General features: G+C 39.6%; 1 protein-coding gene across 1 annotated transcript in view; it reads left to right on the top strand.

Moving 5' to 3' along the window:
- The window catches only part of LOC139733309 (methionine synthase-like), a 123,275-nt gene extending 108,156 nt beyond the window's left edge, over positions 1–15,119 (top strand). The window contains exons 9-10 of the mRNA XM_071644145.1: positions 10,550–10,753; positions 13,217–15,119. Of these exons, the coding sequence (XP_071500246.1) occupies positions 10,550–10,753; positions 13,217–13,300 (288 nt within the window). The 3' untranslated portion in view covers positions 13,301–15,119. The remainder of the gene's footprint in view (positions 1–10,549; positions 10,754–13,216) is intronic.
- The last annotated feature ends 1,899 nt before the right edge of the window (positions 15,120–17,018 follow it).

Genomic DNA, 17,018 nt, shown 5'->3' with positions numbered 1-17,018 from the left:
AAGGTTTGCTTCTGCCATTAGCGACAGTTAGCGACTTTTAGCGATGTTTAGCGACAATTAGCAACACTTGAGCGAACGTTTGCGAAAGTGTTTGCGAAACACAGATGGCGACTATTAGCGAATGTTAGCAAATGTTAGCGACAATTTTGCAAATGTTAGCGACAGTTTTGCAAATATTAGCAACTGTTTGCAAATCCTTTGCGACAATTTTGCGAATGTTCTTGGACCTAGAAAAGTACCAGGTGATTGTGTATAGTAAGACCCATAAAACGACATAAAACCTTCCACTGAATTCAGATCTCTTGTGACAACCATTCAAGATGGATTTCCAGGATATGGAAATAAATTTCTGCCAAGAAGAGGCTCACGGTGTTGCTATCCTTGAAGAGCTGCTTTGTCAGGCTGCTGCTATACACCTATTGTGCAGCATAAGAGAAATAAAATAAAGAAAAACAAGAAAGGAAGAAGAAAAGAAAGAGAGTCAGAGAGTGCTTGTTGCAGAGGACAGACTTTAGTCAATATGAAAAGCTTTTGAAGCAATTACAATCATGATGGAGATGTCAAGAGCTTCAAGAACTTTCTTAGAGAGGAACCTTGTCTGTTTCAGAAGCTTTTATATAGGAACCATGTGGTTACTTGTTCGCTAGCAGTGGCGAATCATATAAAAACGTTAGCTACACCGTATTACGACCGTTTGCGAATTTTTACGAGTGTTTGCGAATGTTTGCAACTGTTAGCGAAAATACAAATTCGCAAAGGTTCGCAAAGAATTTTGAACATGTTCAAAATTTCTTTGCGACAAGAAAAACTGTTTGTGACAATAAAAAACCGTTTGCAAACTTTCTTGCGAATGTTAACGAACCTTTTGCAACCGTTTACGAACCCTGGCGAATTCCCAAATTCGCTACGTTTGCAAACGTTCGCCGGCCTCAGAGAGATACCCCCTTTAGCACGTATAACCCAGGGAGATTTTAGCCTGATTATCTGTTCTTCACTGCCCAGATGCCAACAGCATCTCATCACCTACGGCCACGTATATAGAGAAACAGCCATGCTGAAAATAAAAGTTTTGCCTTTTCTTTGGCAGAACGACACACAACCCCTTCAAACACACTATTAATTGGCAGGGAGTGACAAGAAAAAGTTCATTACTAATACTAAGCAGCATATGCATTCCACTCATATGGCGCAAGATACCTCTATATAGCGACATAAAGCCTGTCTACAACTCCGTTGGTCGAACAATGACAACCTAAAATTTCAAAGAGATGAGCGAGACACTATACACCTGGCCTAGAGTTAATTAATTCAATTTTCATTCTACTTCAAGTTGGATTTAATATGCTAATGTTATCATTCCCATCCGCAGTATAACAAAAACAAACGGAGGGAAAATATATAGAAAAAAAGTAAAAGATATAAGTATGTTGTGTTTCGTGCTCTTATGGGGTTCAAACCCGTACTGTGTGCAACCTCACGTCTCTGGTGACGTCGCCTTTATACTCTCGGCCATGTAAGTCTTGACGAGAAAATATGAGGAACGTAAGCTTATATGTGAAAGATGATTCAAGAATCATTTGGTCCACACTCCATTCTCATTTCAGTTTTTAGCTGCAAAATTATCAACCTGATGAGGAGATTGAAAAAATAAAATGCATGATACTGCAGCTTATTGTCTCAGTTACCACATAAGTTACAGAGGAATGGAGCAAAATCATCTGAGATAAAGGTGCTTAAACGTCAAGTCAATGCATGGTTTTTAAAAAAAAAATCACCTCCCATAGACATAACACGGTCAACTTGTCTGATTTTGAGTCTTTAATCTTTAATCACAATTTGAAGTATGATGGTAAGTCTTCTCGAACTAAGAGTGTGGAACGTAAGCTTCTACGTGAAAGATGAATCATGACGATCACCCTAGGTGACCGACACATCTTCAAAGGAATCAGTTATTAGAAGTGGAAGCCCTCGTGCCAAGCATATTTGTCTCAGCAATTCCAAAGCAATGATACCCTTACATTTAGGCATACCACAATTTCCCTCTGAAATCAATGGTATTATTCATTACAATTGCTTGCCTTGTCCATAAACTTTGCTTTACAAACTTTCAGTGAAACATGTCATAACATAATTCTGTAACTCCATTAGCAGTGATTGACTACATAAATAAAGATTATATCAAATTTGAACGCTAGATAGCGCGTATAACTAAGGGGGATTTTAGCCTGATGCTCTGTTCTTCACTGCTCAGATTACCAACAACACTCATCACCTACGGCTACGTATAGAGAAACAGCCATGACGAAAATAAAAGTTTTTCATTTTCTTTGGCAGATAGACACACAATCCTTTAAACACACTATAATTGACATGGAGGGACATGAAAAAGTTCATTACTACTACTAAACAGTGATGCCTTTTACTCATGTGGCACAAGATACCTCTATAGAAACATAAAACCTGTCTACAACTCCGTTATTGGGTCAAACAATAACAACCTGGAATTTCAAAGAGATGAGCGAGACGCCATACACCTGGCCTACGAGTTAAATCATTCAGTTGCCATTCCTGCTCCAGTTGAGTTATGTAAATTATTTTCCTGTACCTGTCTTGTGACAGTGTAACAGGAACGAACGTAGAGAAAAAGGAAAGAAAAAAAGAAAAAGTGACAAGCGTGGCACTGTACCAAGGGCAATTTAAACAATACGTATGATAAATGAAGCAAATCCAACCTCCAGCCTCCGACAAAAAAAAAAGGAACTTGAGTGACTGTGTGTCATGGGGTAGTATACTTGATAAGATATAATACGATAAATGACATCGACCTGATCGGAATAAAGCTGAACTGCCAAAAGACAAACAAAGAAAGAGAGAGAAAAAAAAAATGATAGGCGTCCTGCGGGTCTCGAACATCTCGTCCTAAGGTAGTGCGTAATGACCATGCAGCGCGCCAAGCGACTATAAAGCCACTCGGCTGTCCCGAATGATTGGATGTGAAATTTATATCTTTATACCATATACAACATGAAAAGTCTCATTACTACTACTAAACAGTGATGCCTTCCACTCATGTGGCACAAGATACCTCTATAGCAACATAAAACCTGTCTACAACTCCGTTATTGGGTCAAACAATAACAACCTGGAATTTCAAAGAGATGAGCTAGATGGATGCCATACACCTGGACTAGAGTTAATCAATTCAGCTCCCATTCCTGCAAGTTATTTAAACGTACATGTTCCTACCTATCTGTTACAGATATAACAATAACCAATGAAGAGAAAAGGAAAGAGCAAACGAAAGGTGGCAAAGCGGGACACTGTAACAAGGGCAATTTACAACATTAAGTGTGACAAAATTAATGAAGCAAACCCAATCTCCAAACTCCAATACAAAACAAGGGAATTAGAGCAGCCATGTTCACGGGTTACGTACACTTGATAAAATAATATGATAAATGACATCGGAGTAAAGCTGAACTGCCAAAAAAAAAAAAAGAATGGGAAAAGTCCTGCGGGAGTCGAACTTCTCTCCTTCCGGTATGGCGTTATGAACACCCAGCGCGCTAAGCGATTACGCCACACGGCTGTCCTGAAGATCGAATGCGAAACTTAAATGTATAATAATACTGTCGTGACTGTGTTGACTTGTGATGGCGCTATTCAACTTCCCATAAGTGGCCGCGTGGATTCGGCCAATATACAGTTGCAAAGAACAATCGGGAATCGTTCCGTACAGATTGCATTCTCATTTTCAGTTTTTAACTACAAAATTGTTGACCTAATGAGGAGATTTGAAAATATAAAATGCATGATGACTGCAGGTTATTGTGTGAGCTACAACATACTTAAAGGACAAGTTCACCTTCATAAACATAAGGATTGAGAAAATGCAGTAATATTAGTAGAACACATCAGTGAAAGTTTGAGGAAAATTGGACAATCGATGCAAAAGTTATGAATTTTTAAAATTTTTGTGTTGGAACTGCTGGACGAGGAGACTACTACAGCTTGTGATGTCATATGAGTACAACAGTATAAAGAAAATGTAAAGAAAATTCAACATATTTTCATTTTTTTCGCATAACAAAAGAGCATTTTACTTGCCTCTTTCTAAAGGTAGGGGGAATAATATTACCCATGACATATGTCGGTAACGAGTCAAGGGAATGTGTACTTTTTTCAAAAGATGAAATTTTGTGAAAATCTCTTTATATTTTCCTTATATTGTTGTACGCATGTGACATCGTACACTGCAGTAGTCTTCTCATCCAGCGGTTACTGCACAAAAAACAAAAAACGGGTTGTCTGATTTTCCTCAAACTTTCAATGATGTGTTCTGCTAATATTGCTACATTTTCTCAATCCTTATGTTTATGAAGGTGAACTTGTCCTTTAAGTTTCAGAGGAAATGGAGCAAAATCAGCTGAGATAAAGGTGCTTAAACGTTGTCAAGTCAATGCATGGTTTTAAAAAAAATCACCTCCCATAGACATAACACGTAAACTTGTCCGATTTTGTGTCTTTACTTTTAATCACAATTTAAAGTATGATGACGTTATGAAATTTCAAAACCATGACATGAACTTGAAAGGCAAATGTTCAAAGCAAAACATATCTGAATTTGGGGTAATATTAAGCTTAAACAATAGAGATACGAGCAAATGAATGTCAGAAACAGTACCTCAATAAAATTAATTCCACTTTTTTTATTTCAGATGATGATATGATGACGTCATCAAGTTTTCCTGGCAATATTGGTACTTGAAATGTTATTTCCAATTCATATGCTTTTGTAATATGCAATAGAAATATAGGGTCAAAGGACGATTTAAAGAGCTATGGCGAAATAAACAAAGACATGTTTTTTCACTATATTTGCAGAAAGACGCACGCGCGGAATTTCAACTTGATGCCAGTGCATTCCTTTGTTATAGGTCAAAATCGATCGGAAATCAATGGATATTGTTACTCAAAGTATCAGAAATCCAAATCAGTCAAAAAAAATGCATTTTCATGTTGGTTACGCCCTCTGCGCGCGAAATTGCGCGGACAGACGCGCACGCGAGAAAATGTTTGAAACGCTTAAAATTGTCTGAAACTTCGAGATTTCCCATTGGGAAGTCGTTTTGAGCCTTTTAAAATTTTGACGCACGTAATGATGACCTGGGTAACTAGCGTTAAAAAGTAAGATAGAGCGTGACCTGAACTTTATGTCCACCGAAAATGATACAGAAATGATATCTAGTTATGAAGTTATGATCGATCATGTGACAAGGTCCGAAAATCACAAAATGGCGCCTAGATGACGTCATAGATATGTTACTGTCATGAAAACCTTATTGTGGCTAGATATTGTTATGAGACATGTTGACTGAAAATGTCATGTCATTCCGTAATGTCATTGTTGACATATTGACGACACAAAATGTGGCAGAAAGAAAGAAGAATAAAAAAAAAAGAGAAATTTTGACAATCACAATAGGTGATACGCTGATAGCGTATCACCTAATAAAAAAAAAAGAGAAATTTTGACAATCACAATAGGTGATATGCTGATAGCGTATCGCCTAAATAAAGAGAGATTTTGACAATCACAATACATGAAATAAGGTTTAACACAATAGGACATGCTGTGTTCTGTATAGCATACAGGTCATTGGCCATCCTTCCCATCTGCAGGCAGCATTTACAAACATGGCAGCCTATGGTATACTTCACATTTGACGCATAATTATCTCATTCATAGACTGTAGTCACCAATCTTAAAGCATTTGAAATAGATTGACATTGGTAACGTATGTTACATGATGAAATTCTACCCCTTCACACACACAGCATACACCTACCTTTGGCAAAAACTTTGGCACATGCACCACAAGTGAGCTATTCCAATCACTCTTCGTCCAGCATCCAGGGTCTGTTCATGCGTCGTCATCCGCATCCTTCAACTTTTTACATTTTTACATCTTCGTGAAATCCCCGAGACAGATTTTCACCAAACTTGGCATGTCGTATGATCTCTAGGGGGATAGGATCTCAATTTGTTAAAATGGGCACCATGCCCCACACCTCAGGGGGCCCAAACCTCCGAGAATTACGAAATCTTTAAAAATCTTTTTCTCTAGAAACAACAGTGAAACAGCCAAGTTGATACTATGAGTTACTACATTGATGACTGCAGTTTCAAGTTTGTTCACGGCAGGGTGGCCCACACCCCCCCCCCCCTTCTAAGAGGGGCATGTTCCAAATTGGGGCCTAAACTTTACATTTTCATCTTCCTTAACACCCCTTGATGGATTTTTATTAACCTTGGAAGGTAGCATCCCCAGGGGAATGGATCGCAATTTGTTCGAATGGGCACCCTGTTCCCCTGGGAGGCCCCTTGATGGGCCCACTAATGACTCTAGTTACCCCCTTTGAGTCTGGGGAGGGGGTCCAAGTTGGGATGTAAATTGTACATTTTCATCTTCTTCTTGAGAACACGTCAAATTTTCACAAAGTTGGCAGGTATTAACGCTTATACATAATATAAATTTGTACAAATGGGCACCATTCCCCACCTGGGGGCCACCTGGAGTAAAATGCCCAAGGTGGGGGAGGGGGAGACACGTTGACAACTTCCCAAAATGAAAGGCTCTTTACAAATCCACACATTTTTTATATTCCTATAGTGAAGCCCGAGCATTCTTGGGACCTTTTAAGCTCACCTGAGCCAAGGCTCAAGTGAGATAGTGTTTGTATTGCGATCACTCTACGTCTGTCATCCGTCGTGCGTGAACTTTTTACATTTTCATCTTCTGAAAACCATCTGAAAACACATGACCAATTTTCACCAAACTTTGCAGGTAGCGTGCCTAGGGGGATAGGATCTCATTTATTCAAATGGGCACCGTACCCCCACCTGGAGGCCCCAGGGAGCCCCAAACTCCCCAAAATTAAAAACCTTCTTCTCTAGCACCAGAAGTGATAGAGCTAAGATAAAACTATGAGTTGGTACATTCATGACTGTAGTTTCAAGTGTCTTCTTGGCGGAATTAGGGGTGTCCCACTTGGCACCCAGGGGATCCGAGGGGGATGGGAGGGGTCCAAATGGGGGCCTAAATTATATATTTTCATCTTCTTCTGGACAACCCCATGATGAATTTTCACCAAACTTAGCAGGTAGCATCCCTAGGGGGATAGGATCTCAATTCATTCAAATGAATACCATGCCCCACCTGGGGCCCCCAGGGGGGCCAACCACCCCCCCCCCCCCAAAAAAAATGAGGAATCTTTGAAAATCTTCTCTTGAACCAGAAGTCATAGAGCTAAGTCAATACTATGAGTTAGTACATTGATGACTTGTTCAAGTTCAAATTTGTTCATGGCAGAATCGGGTGCCCCCCCCCCCTTTTTTGTAGGGAGGGGGTGATAGCGGGGGAGGTGTCCAAATTGTGCGTGTTCATCTTCTTGATAACCCCTTCATGGATTTTCACCAAACTTGGCAGGTTGTATGCCTTGGGGGTTAGGATCTCAATTTGTTCAAATGGGCAGCATGCTCCCGTTGGGAGCCCCTCGGGGTCTACCCTCCCCCCCCCCCCCATCCCCCATTCAGGAATATTTACAAACCTTCTCCTTTAGAACCAGAAGTGATAAAGTGAAGTAATACTATGAGGAGTACATTGATGACTGTAGTTTCAATTTTGTTCATTGCAGGTCCAGGGGTGCCCCCCCCCCCCTTGTAGCCAGGGGGAGGGGGAGGGATCCAAATGCGGGCCTAAATCGCACATTTTCATCTCCTACTGAAAAACATGATAGATTTTCACCAAACTTGGCAAGTAGCAGTCCCGTGGGAGCCCCAGGGGGCTCAACCTACCAAACTGGGGAATAGGCCTATTCAAAAATATTCTCTAGAATCAGAAGTGATAGAGCTTTACATCCTTTTTTTTTTTTACTTCAGAATCAAACTCTCAAAAGGACAGTATATTTTTCAGGTGTTTTTACCAGTGTGATGGATATGCAAATGAGCACCATGCTCCCAGCTCTCAAATAAAGCTGTTCCCCTCCCGCCCTCCAAGTTTGCAATGTTCTCAGGTAAGAGTCTGCAAGAATAAGTGGAAGGTGAACTTGCAATGCTCAGGTGAGCACAAGACCCCTGGATCCCTTGTTCTTACTAAAATGTACTCTCTCCCTCTCACTGTCCCCATCTTGCTCTTCAAGTTTGTATATTTACGACTCACAAGGCCCATTAAAGCCATACATATGGGGGGGGGGGGTGCTGTGGCATGGTGGATAAGACTCCTGACTCCCAATCAGAGGACCCGAGTTTGATTCCCACCCAGTGCTTACGTCTGTGGACAAGATGTTTTAACCCATTATGTCCCTCTCCACCCAGGTGTATAAATGGGTACCTGGCAACGCTAAGGTAATAATAATGGCAGGGCCCTCTGGTAGAGCGGTGGCAACACTGAAGAGGATATCCCTGGATAAATAAGACATTATTATTGATTTTTTATTATATCACTGGACCAGTCAGCCACACAGAATCTCATTCACCAGGGTAAACTAAAGATTGAACTATCTGTTCGCGATGTATATCTTCTTGAACCTGTCACATGATGAGTGTCGTCATATTAACCCATCACCCCATAAAATTCATGGGTATATTATACAATCCTACTTCTGTAAATCAAAGATTTTCAGGACTTTTTCCCTACTCTGGGTGCATGGTGTTACATAATTTGTCTGTGTCTGTACAGCCTGTATCAAGAAAAATAAAAAGTGTGGCAAACCAAATCTTGTGTTTAATTTCCCCAGAGGGAATGCACTGGGGTAGAAACCATGGGAATTTTGGACTGTGTCCGAAAGTTAAAGGTGTGGTTCACACATTTAAAGGCACTCTATTGCATTTTCACCACACTGCTTTTGAAAATGTATGGTCAAATTTTCTGCACAATGTGGCAGGTATTATTATTGCCATTGTAATCCAGAGCTACCAAGTCTCACGCATTTAGGGGCCGTCTCACGATCTCATGCATGGCACCCATTTTTCTCATGCATCGGGACATATAGCTCAAAGGATTATGTGATAGTTGCAATTGAAGATATATTTCCCTTTTGTCTTTCAAAATAAGTAAAAGATAGTCACTTAAGTATGCACCAGATCGCACCACTACCGTTGGAGGGGGAACACCCTCCTCCTGCACCCTCCCCCCGCTTGGTTGCTTCGCTCCCTCGCTCTCGTGTGCGCCGAGACGCCGAGTCATGAAAATCTCACTCATAAAAAATTTTTTGAACTTGGCATCTCTGGTTATCAAACAAACAAATGAACACCATTGCCCCCCTTTGCACTTGTGATACTCAGGTTAGTGCTAGACCCACTAGTTCTCTCATTATTCTGATGTCTATTCTGGTGTTGCCTCCAGTTTTCGCACACACTAGTGATCAGTAACGTCAGATTTTGAATATATTCAAGTCTCTTTTAACCTGTATATGAATACATGCATTGCTTCACTGTTGCTCTTATCCCACCTCAAAAGATCCTATATCATGATTATTTCTATATCCCTCTCAGTCACACTTGTCTTAAAATTGTGTGCATGTATCTTCTTTCTTATCTGCACACTATCTCTAGTGGTCATTTATTAATGTTTCCCCTTTGTCCAGTCATCTGTACCTCTATCATGTTCACTTTGTTCATAGTGCAGATATTGATTTGTTGTATACTACCATTGGTTTCCAAATAATGCAATAGCAGATATTGTGTGATTCAGTTAATTTATGACATTCTTGAGATGCTGAAAATAATCAATGAAGGAAAGAAACATTCAAAAGATTCTTGTGCAACTGTGCATATTCATTATGTTGTTCTGATAGAATTCTATTTCCTGTACTAAATAGATAATTTGATCAGGGAGAAATATAAACTGGTTCTTTAATTGCAAGCCATTTGGAATGTACATCCTTTAAAGGACAAGTTCACCTTCATAAACATAAGGATTGAGAGAATGCAGCAATATTAGTAGAACACATCAGTGAAAGTTTGAGGAAAATTGGACAATCGATGCAAAAGTTATGAATTTTTCAAATTTTTGTGTTGGAACCGCTGTATGAGGAGACTACTATAGCTTATGAGTCATATGCGTACAACAGTATAAAGAAAATGTAAAGAAAATTTAACATATTTTCACTTTTTTCACATAACAAAAGAACACTTGACTTGCCTCTTTCTAAGGGCAGGGGGAATAATATTACCCATAACATATGTCGGTAACGAGTCAAGGGAATGTGTACTTTTTTCAAAAGATGAAATTTTGTGAAAATCTCTTTCTGTTTTCCTTATATTGTTGTACGTATGTGACATCTAAGTTATTCATACACTGCAGTAGTCTTCTCATCCAGCGGTTACTGCACAAAAACTTCAAAAATTCATAACTTTTGAACGGATTGTCCGATTTTCCTCAAACTTTCAATGATGTGTTCTACTAATATTGCTACATTCTCTCAATCCTTATGTTTATGAAGGTGGACTTGTCCTTTAAATTTTCCTACTCCTTCCATTCTGCAGGGAATCCGGCCAGCCCCGGGTTATCCCAGCCAACCTGACCACACAGAGAAACTTACTATGTGGAAGCTAATGGACATTGAGCGCCAGACAGGTATCAAGCTGACTGAGTCCCTGGCCATGGACCCCGCTGCCTCGGTCTCAGGCCTCTACTTTGCCCACCCCAAGTCCTTTTACTTCGCTGTCAGCAAGATTACAAAAGATCAGGTGAAATATCTGAAACAGAGATTTAATTTGTAATGTTGTTTCACATGGGCCCTTCTTTGCTGTTTTATCATTTTTCAATTTGCACATATTTCTAAACATACAAGGATAACAAAACTGTTTTTGATTTGATGGTAGGAACTGAAGCATGCATACTTTACAGAAAGATTAAGGTATCATTTATTGCAGTTTTTGTCCAAACTGAGTATCCATACCATGCACATGTAGTGTGTGTACATTGTGACTATATGCAAGAAAAGGAGCATATCTCTGTAGTTCCTCCTAATCTTCATTGATTATAATTTTCAGAGTTTAACTTTCCCCTGTTTAAGCCAAGAAAATCATACCTGGGCCCTGTTTTATGAAGAGTTAGAATTGATTATGAAGTTGATTTCAACTGTAAGTCTATGGCAGACTGTGTAGTAAGGAAATTTAAAATCGACTTTTATCTTTTGATTAAACGGGGCACTGGGCATTTATCCCTGTACGTGTGCAGGACTACTATTGCAGAAAATCACAGGAGGCCCGCATGTATACATTTTGAAAATTCAGCATCCAGTGTAAGGCCTTAAAGGAAACCCAAACCCAAACCCACAGAGAAATATGGATTGAGTGAAAGCAGCAACATTGTAGAACACATCAGTGAAAGTTTGAGGAAAATCAGACAATAGATGCAACAGTTATGATTTTTTAAAGTTTTGGTGTTGGAACCGCAGGATGAGGAGACTAATAGAGGTTATTACGTATGTCTGGACAACAAAGAAAATATAAAGGGAATTCTACAAAAATTCCTTTTTCATGAAAATTACACATTCCATCAACTCGATACTGACATATGTTGAGGGTAGCAATCATTCCCCCTGCTTTCTGAAAGCGGTTAGTCAAGTGCTCTTTCATTATGCCAGAAAAGTGATTTTTTTTTTTTTAGCTCACCTGACCCGAAGGCTCAAGTGAGCTATTGCGATCGTTCTCCTTCCGGCGTGCGTTGTCCGGCGTGCGTAAACTTTTTACATTTTCATCTTCTTCTTGACAACCCCAAGACCGATTTTCACCAAACTTGGCAGGTAGCATCCCTAGGGGGTTAGGATCTCAATTCTTAAAATGGGCACCATGCCCCACTGGGAAGGGGGGGGGGGGGCAACCCCCCCCCCCCCCCCCCAAAAAAAAAGGAATCTTTAAAAATCTTCTTCTCTAGAACCAGAAGTGATAGAGCTAAGTTAATACAATGAGATAGTACATTGATGACTGTAGTTTCAAGTTTGCTCATGGCGAAATCAGGGGTGCCCCCCTTGGGACCGAGGGGAGGGGGTGGGGAGGGGTCCTAAGGCCTAAATTGTACATTTTCATCTTTTTCTTGATAACCCCATGACCCATTTTCACCAAACTTGGCAGGTAGCATTTCTAGGGGCATATGGTCTCAATTTGTTCAAAATGGCACCCTGTCCCACCTGGAGGGCTCCAAGGGGCCCAAACCGCCCAATAAGGAATCTTTAACAATCTTCTCTAGAATCAGAAGTGATGCAGCTTCTATTAATACTATGAGTTAGTACATTAATGACTGTAGTTTCAAGTTTGTTCATAGCAGATCCAGGCGTCCCCCACTTGGGGGCAGGGGGAGAGGTGGGGAGGTCAAAATTGGGGCCTAAATTGTACATTTTCATCTTCCTCTTGAAAACCTCATGATGGATTTTCACCAAACTTGGCAGGTAGCATCCCTAGGGGGTTAGGATCTCAATTTGTTCAAATGGGCACCATGCCCCACCAAGGGGCCCCCCCCCCCCCCCCCCATTAAGGAATCTTTTAAAAAAAAATCTTCTTCGCTAGAACCACAAGTGATGGAGCTAAAATTGATAGTATGAGGGAGGGTCAAAATTTGGGCCCTAATTGTACATTTCCATCTTCTACTTGAGAATGCCTGGTCATATTTTGGTAGAGCTGTGTGTAATTTAGATAAGTAACTGCGTGAAAGGTGAACTTGTGATACTCAGGTGAGCGCAAGACCCCCAGGTCTCTTATTGTGGAATTCCCTTTATATTTTCTTTATATTGTTGTCCACACGTGACATCATAACCTCTAGTAGTCTCCTCATCTAGTGGTTTCAACACCAAAACTTTAAGAATTCATAACTTTTGCAGTGATTGTCCGATTTTCCTCAAACTTTCACTGATGTGTTCCACTAATGTTGTTGCTTTCGCTCAATCCACATTTCTCTTTGGGTTTGGGTTTACTGTAAGGATTCAAATGATTCTGTGGTCAACAGGTTGACTGGCTGTGCACTTTTTAAAGCTGTAATTGAAAGTCTCTCAATCTCCCCACCCCCCTCAAAACCCAAACAAACAAGAAAGTGAAACCATGTTTATATGATATTGTATAGTTATGCGTGTGTAGACAGATATCCCAAGTTCCGTTGTGATAACAATCATGTGTAATTCTCACTGCAAGACATATCTCTTGGTGATTAAACAGGTGGAGGACTATGCAGAGCGCAAGCAGATGGATGTGAGTGAGGTGGAGAAATGGCTGAGACCAAACCTTGCCTACGACTGCTGATACATTCTGGGACTTTACTACAAGCTTTGATAGAGTGTTGCCAATTTGCAACATCTCAAGACATGAAATGTAAAAAACAAACAAACACTCATACTATTGATCATCTATAGCTAAGATCTTATTTAGTTGTTGTTGTTTGTTCTGTGTTTTTTTTTTCTCTCTCTCTCTCTTTTTTTTTTTTGCCAGGACACTTTCCATCCTCCACACATACCATGCATCCGTGGGATGCTTAATGCAGGTACCATGTTTCTAACCCTGTGATGTGCAACTAAGACATGTGATGCAACATGATAATGGCACAAGCATTACTCCAGTGTGAAGTCTTTACAGGAGAGTTTGCTATTTAATGTGTTCAGATTTGAAGAACTCATTGCAATTGGATGAAGGTAGGTAAGCAGTGACTCTCATTAAGCCAAATCTGAAACAACCAATTGTAAGCGGAGAAAATTGGCATTGATAGCAATTGATATCTCTATGATTCATTCTTTTGAAATATGGAAAATGTGTATTTTTATGTCTCCGCCACGAAGTGGTACCGGAGGCATTATGTTTTCAGGTTGTCCGTCCGTACGTCCGTACGTCTGTACGTCTGTACGTCCGTACATCTGTACGTCCGTCCGTCCGCGTTCGTTTACGCAATAACTTGAGTAATATTGACTGGAATTTTACCAAACTTGGTCCAGGTATAAAGTATGATGGGGCAATTAGTTGATTAGATTTTGGGTGAAATTGGCCTAAGGCCAGAGGTCAAAGGTCAAGGTCAAATCATGAAATTGTATCCGTTTACACGATAACTCAAGACTGGATCGAGCAAATTTCACCAAACTTTGTCCGAGTATAATGTGTGATGATACAATTACTTTAATAGTTTTTTAGTGAAATCGGACAGAGGTCAAAGGTCAAAGATCAAGGTCAAATCCTAAAATTTATCTGTTTATGTGATAAGTCAAAACTGGATGTAACAGCTTTCACCAAATCTGGTCCAAGGATGATGTATGATGGGGCAATTAGTTGAGTAGATTTTAGTGACATTGGCAAAAGGTCAAGGTCAAATGCTAAAAATTTTACTTTTCCCCCATATCCATGCAATGCCCAGAGGTATTTTCTTGAAACTTAGTGTAGATATGTTCTACTGCGTAAAGATCCTCCAGAGAGAGTTTCATGTCGTAAGGTCAAAGGTCAAAAGGTCAAAGGTTAGGTGAAAATGGTACAATTTCACTTTCCTCGCAAATGGTGCAATACATCTTCATGGAACTTGGTACATATGCATGTACTGACTGGCAAGGATTATCTAGGGAATTTAGGGGTCATGGGTCAAGAGTCATGGGTCAAAGGTCAAGGTCAACTCCTCAAAATTTTACTATTTCCCTCATATTCTAGTATATATGCAATGCTTGCATTATTAGTTTTAAAACTTAATATATACATGTATTACCTAATGGAGATTCTCTGGGAAATTTCCAGCCAGAAGGTCAAAGGTTAAGGGTCAAAGACCAGGTTTAAATGCAAAAAAAAAAACATTTTTTGTGCTGTAATTGCACTCTTTCTTCATACCTTGAAAATTACTCATTGATGCATAAACTTATTAAAGGGTCAGTCAGAGTCAAGTAAAAATCTTCAATTTCCCAAATACATGTACCTGCACTCTTAGACAATTTTAGCAAACCTAGTTCAAGGAAAGTGAGCAATCAAGATATTTCTGACAAACCTGTCATTTCAGTATTTTGCCAGGTATGTGAAACTGTCATTACACATTGTGAAGACATTGTACTATACACCTATTGGGAGAAGCATGCATTATGGCGGAGGCATCAGTCGCCATAGCAACATTTCTAGTTATATATGTATATATATATATATATATATATATATATATATACGCAGATACAGTATCCTTCTGGGCCCCATTTCATAAAAAGTTGACATGATAGCAACTCTTGCTGGGATGGCAATTGTCATGGTAATGACAAGAATGCAGCTCTCTGATTGGCTGTTACTAATAGAAGTTGCCATCCCAGCAAGATTTGCTATCCCAACATCTTTTATGAAATGGGGCCCTGGACTTTGGCCTACGTTGCATTTTACAAAGCAGATGTAGTAGTAAATGATATGTTTTACCTTGATGTCTGCATGATGTTTTCTAGTGAGATTGGTTTGGGTCTCTGTGGTATGTTGAGAACTCCACTATTGAGTACTTTATTAATCAGCCATTCTGCTTTTGAACTGTATGTCAGCATGTACCTAATTATACCCCACCCACACATAGTGTGTATTTTGTTGTGGGAAATGCACAAGGTAGTATGGAGTTATGATAATGAGCAGAAGTTTGCTGTTGTAGAAGCATTTGGGAGTAAATTCTAAATCTGGAAATGTATTTTAGCTTAAACATGTTTATTAACATTATGAGTGCCAGGGTTTTGAAATTTCATGTGCTTAATATTTGCTTTAATTTGAACAAGGTGAATGATTTTCAATCATTTCCATATTGATAGTAGATCAATTATGAATTTGTGCAGAAAATATGATCATATTAACAAGTCAAAAAATTAGTATTTACAAAGCAAAGAAATAAGCTTTCTTTTGCTGGGTGATTGATGAATCATGTGCAAAACTATAAATGTACCATAAACATCATTACAGTTCCAGGAAATCTAACATAACTTCCCAGAAGTGACGTGTCATAACTGTGCAGATGATACACAAATGTACATACGTTGTATCTTTTTCACCCAATGCAGCAGATGAGAATCACTCTGTGTTCATTAGAAAGCAATGTATCATGCATCATCACAAATGTTATTATCCAGTGCTCAGTCTTATACACAGTGATAAGAAAACTAAATTTTTTATATGCAGCACTCCACAGCAAGTTTTAGAAATTATGTAATGGAACCATAAAAGTTGTTGATGCTAATATTTTCTTGCTGAATGTGCAAGAAACGTGGGGGTTTGGTTTATAGACTTTCGCCTAACTTTTGTCAGACACGTCTTTGATGTATGCAAGATTTCATTTAACCAATCATTCAGTATAACACAGATTCAAAAGCATTTGACACATCAAAGTGCTGAACAAAATCATCCGTGCATTTGTCACAAGTAGATTGGATTATTGTCGCAGTTTATTTTTGGGTTTACCTGACAGTCAATTAGGTAAAGGTGGGTTCAAACTGCCCATCAGATCAACTTGATCGAGCCGATCAAGCCCGATCGCTTCATTTTCCTTGACGAATCTCAACCAAATGCTTAATGGTTATTAAACAGGAGTGTTTTCTGACCTCTACTCAACCTTTTACAACCCACATCTGACCATACATGACTTCTGCATGATGTATCCTTGACACCGACTTTGATTTCTACTCGATCCCACCAATCCATATACGATCTTTATACAATCTGTACTGGACCATCTAGACCAACTCAACATCTACACGATCTCTACACAATCTCGACCCAAACAGGTCAACTCACTTGTATGAGAGTGGAAGATGAGTAGTGCTTTGGTTGTGGCTGCGCGAGTCATGATAGTGTCAAGAGTTGCATTCACCAGTTTAAATATACAACTGTAGGTGCTCGGGGAGGAGATACACTTCTCCCACATCTGAAAATGAAGAGATAGCCTGTCAATACACAACTTCATCCCCCCCCCCCCACACACACACACACGCACACACACACATACACACACACATACACGCACGCTTGATAATTTCAACAGAAT

Source organism: Diadema antillarum, unplaced genomic scaffold (assembly GCF_040938485.1).
Source record: "Diadema antillarum isolate AM-2024a unplaced genomic scaffold, OU_Dant_1.0 seq00000468_RagTag, whole genome shotgun sequence".
NCBI lineage: Eukaryota > Metazoa > Echinodermata > Echinoidea > Diadematoida > Diadematidae > Diadema > Diadema antillarum.
The sequence above is the reverse complement of the archived record's forward strand: the minus strand, read 5'-3'. Positions and strand labels throughout refer to the sequence as shown.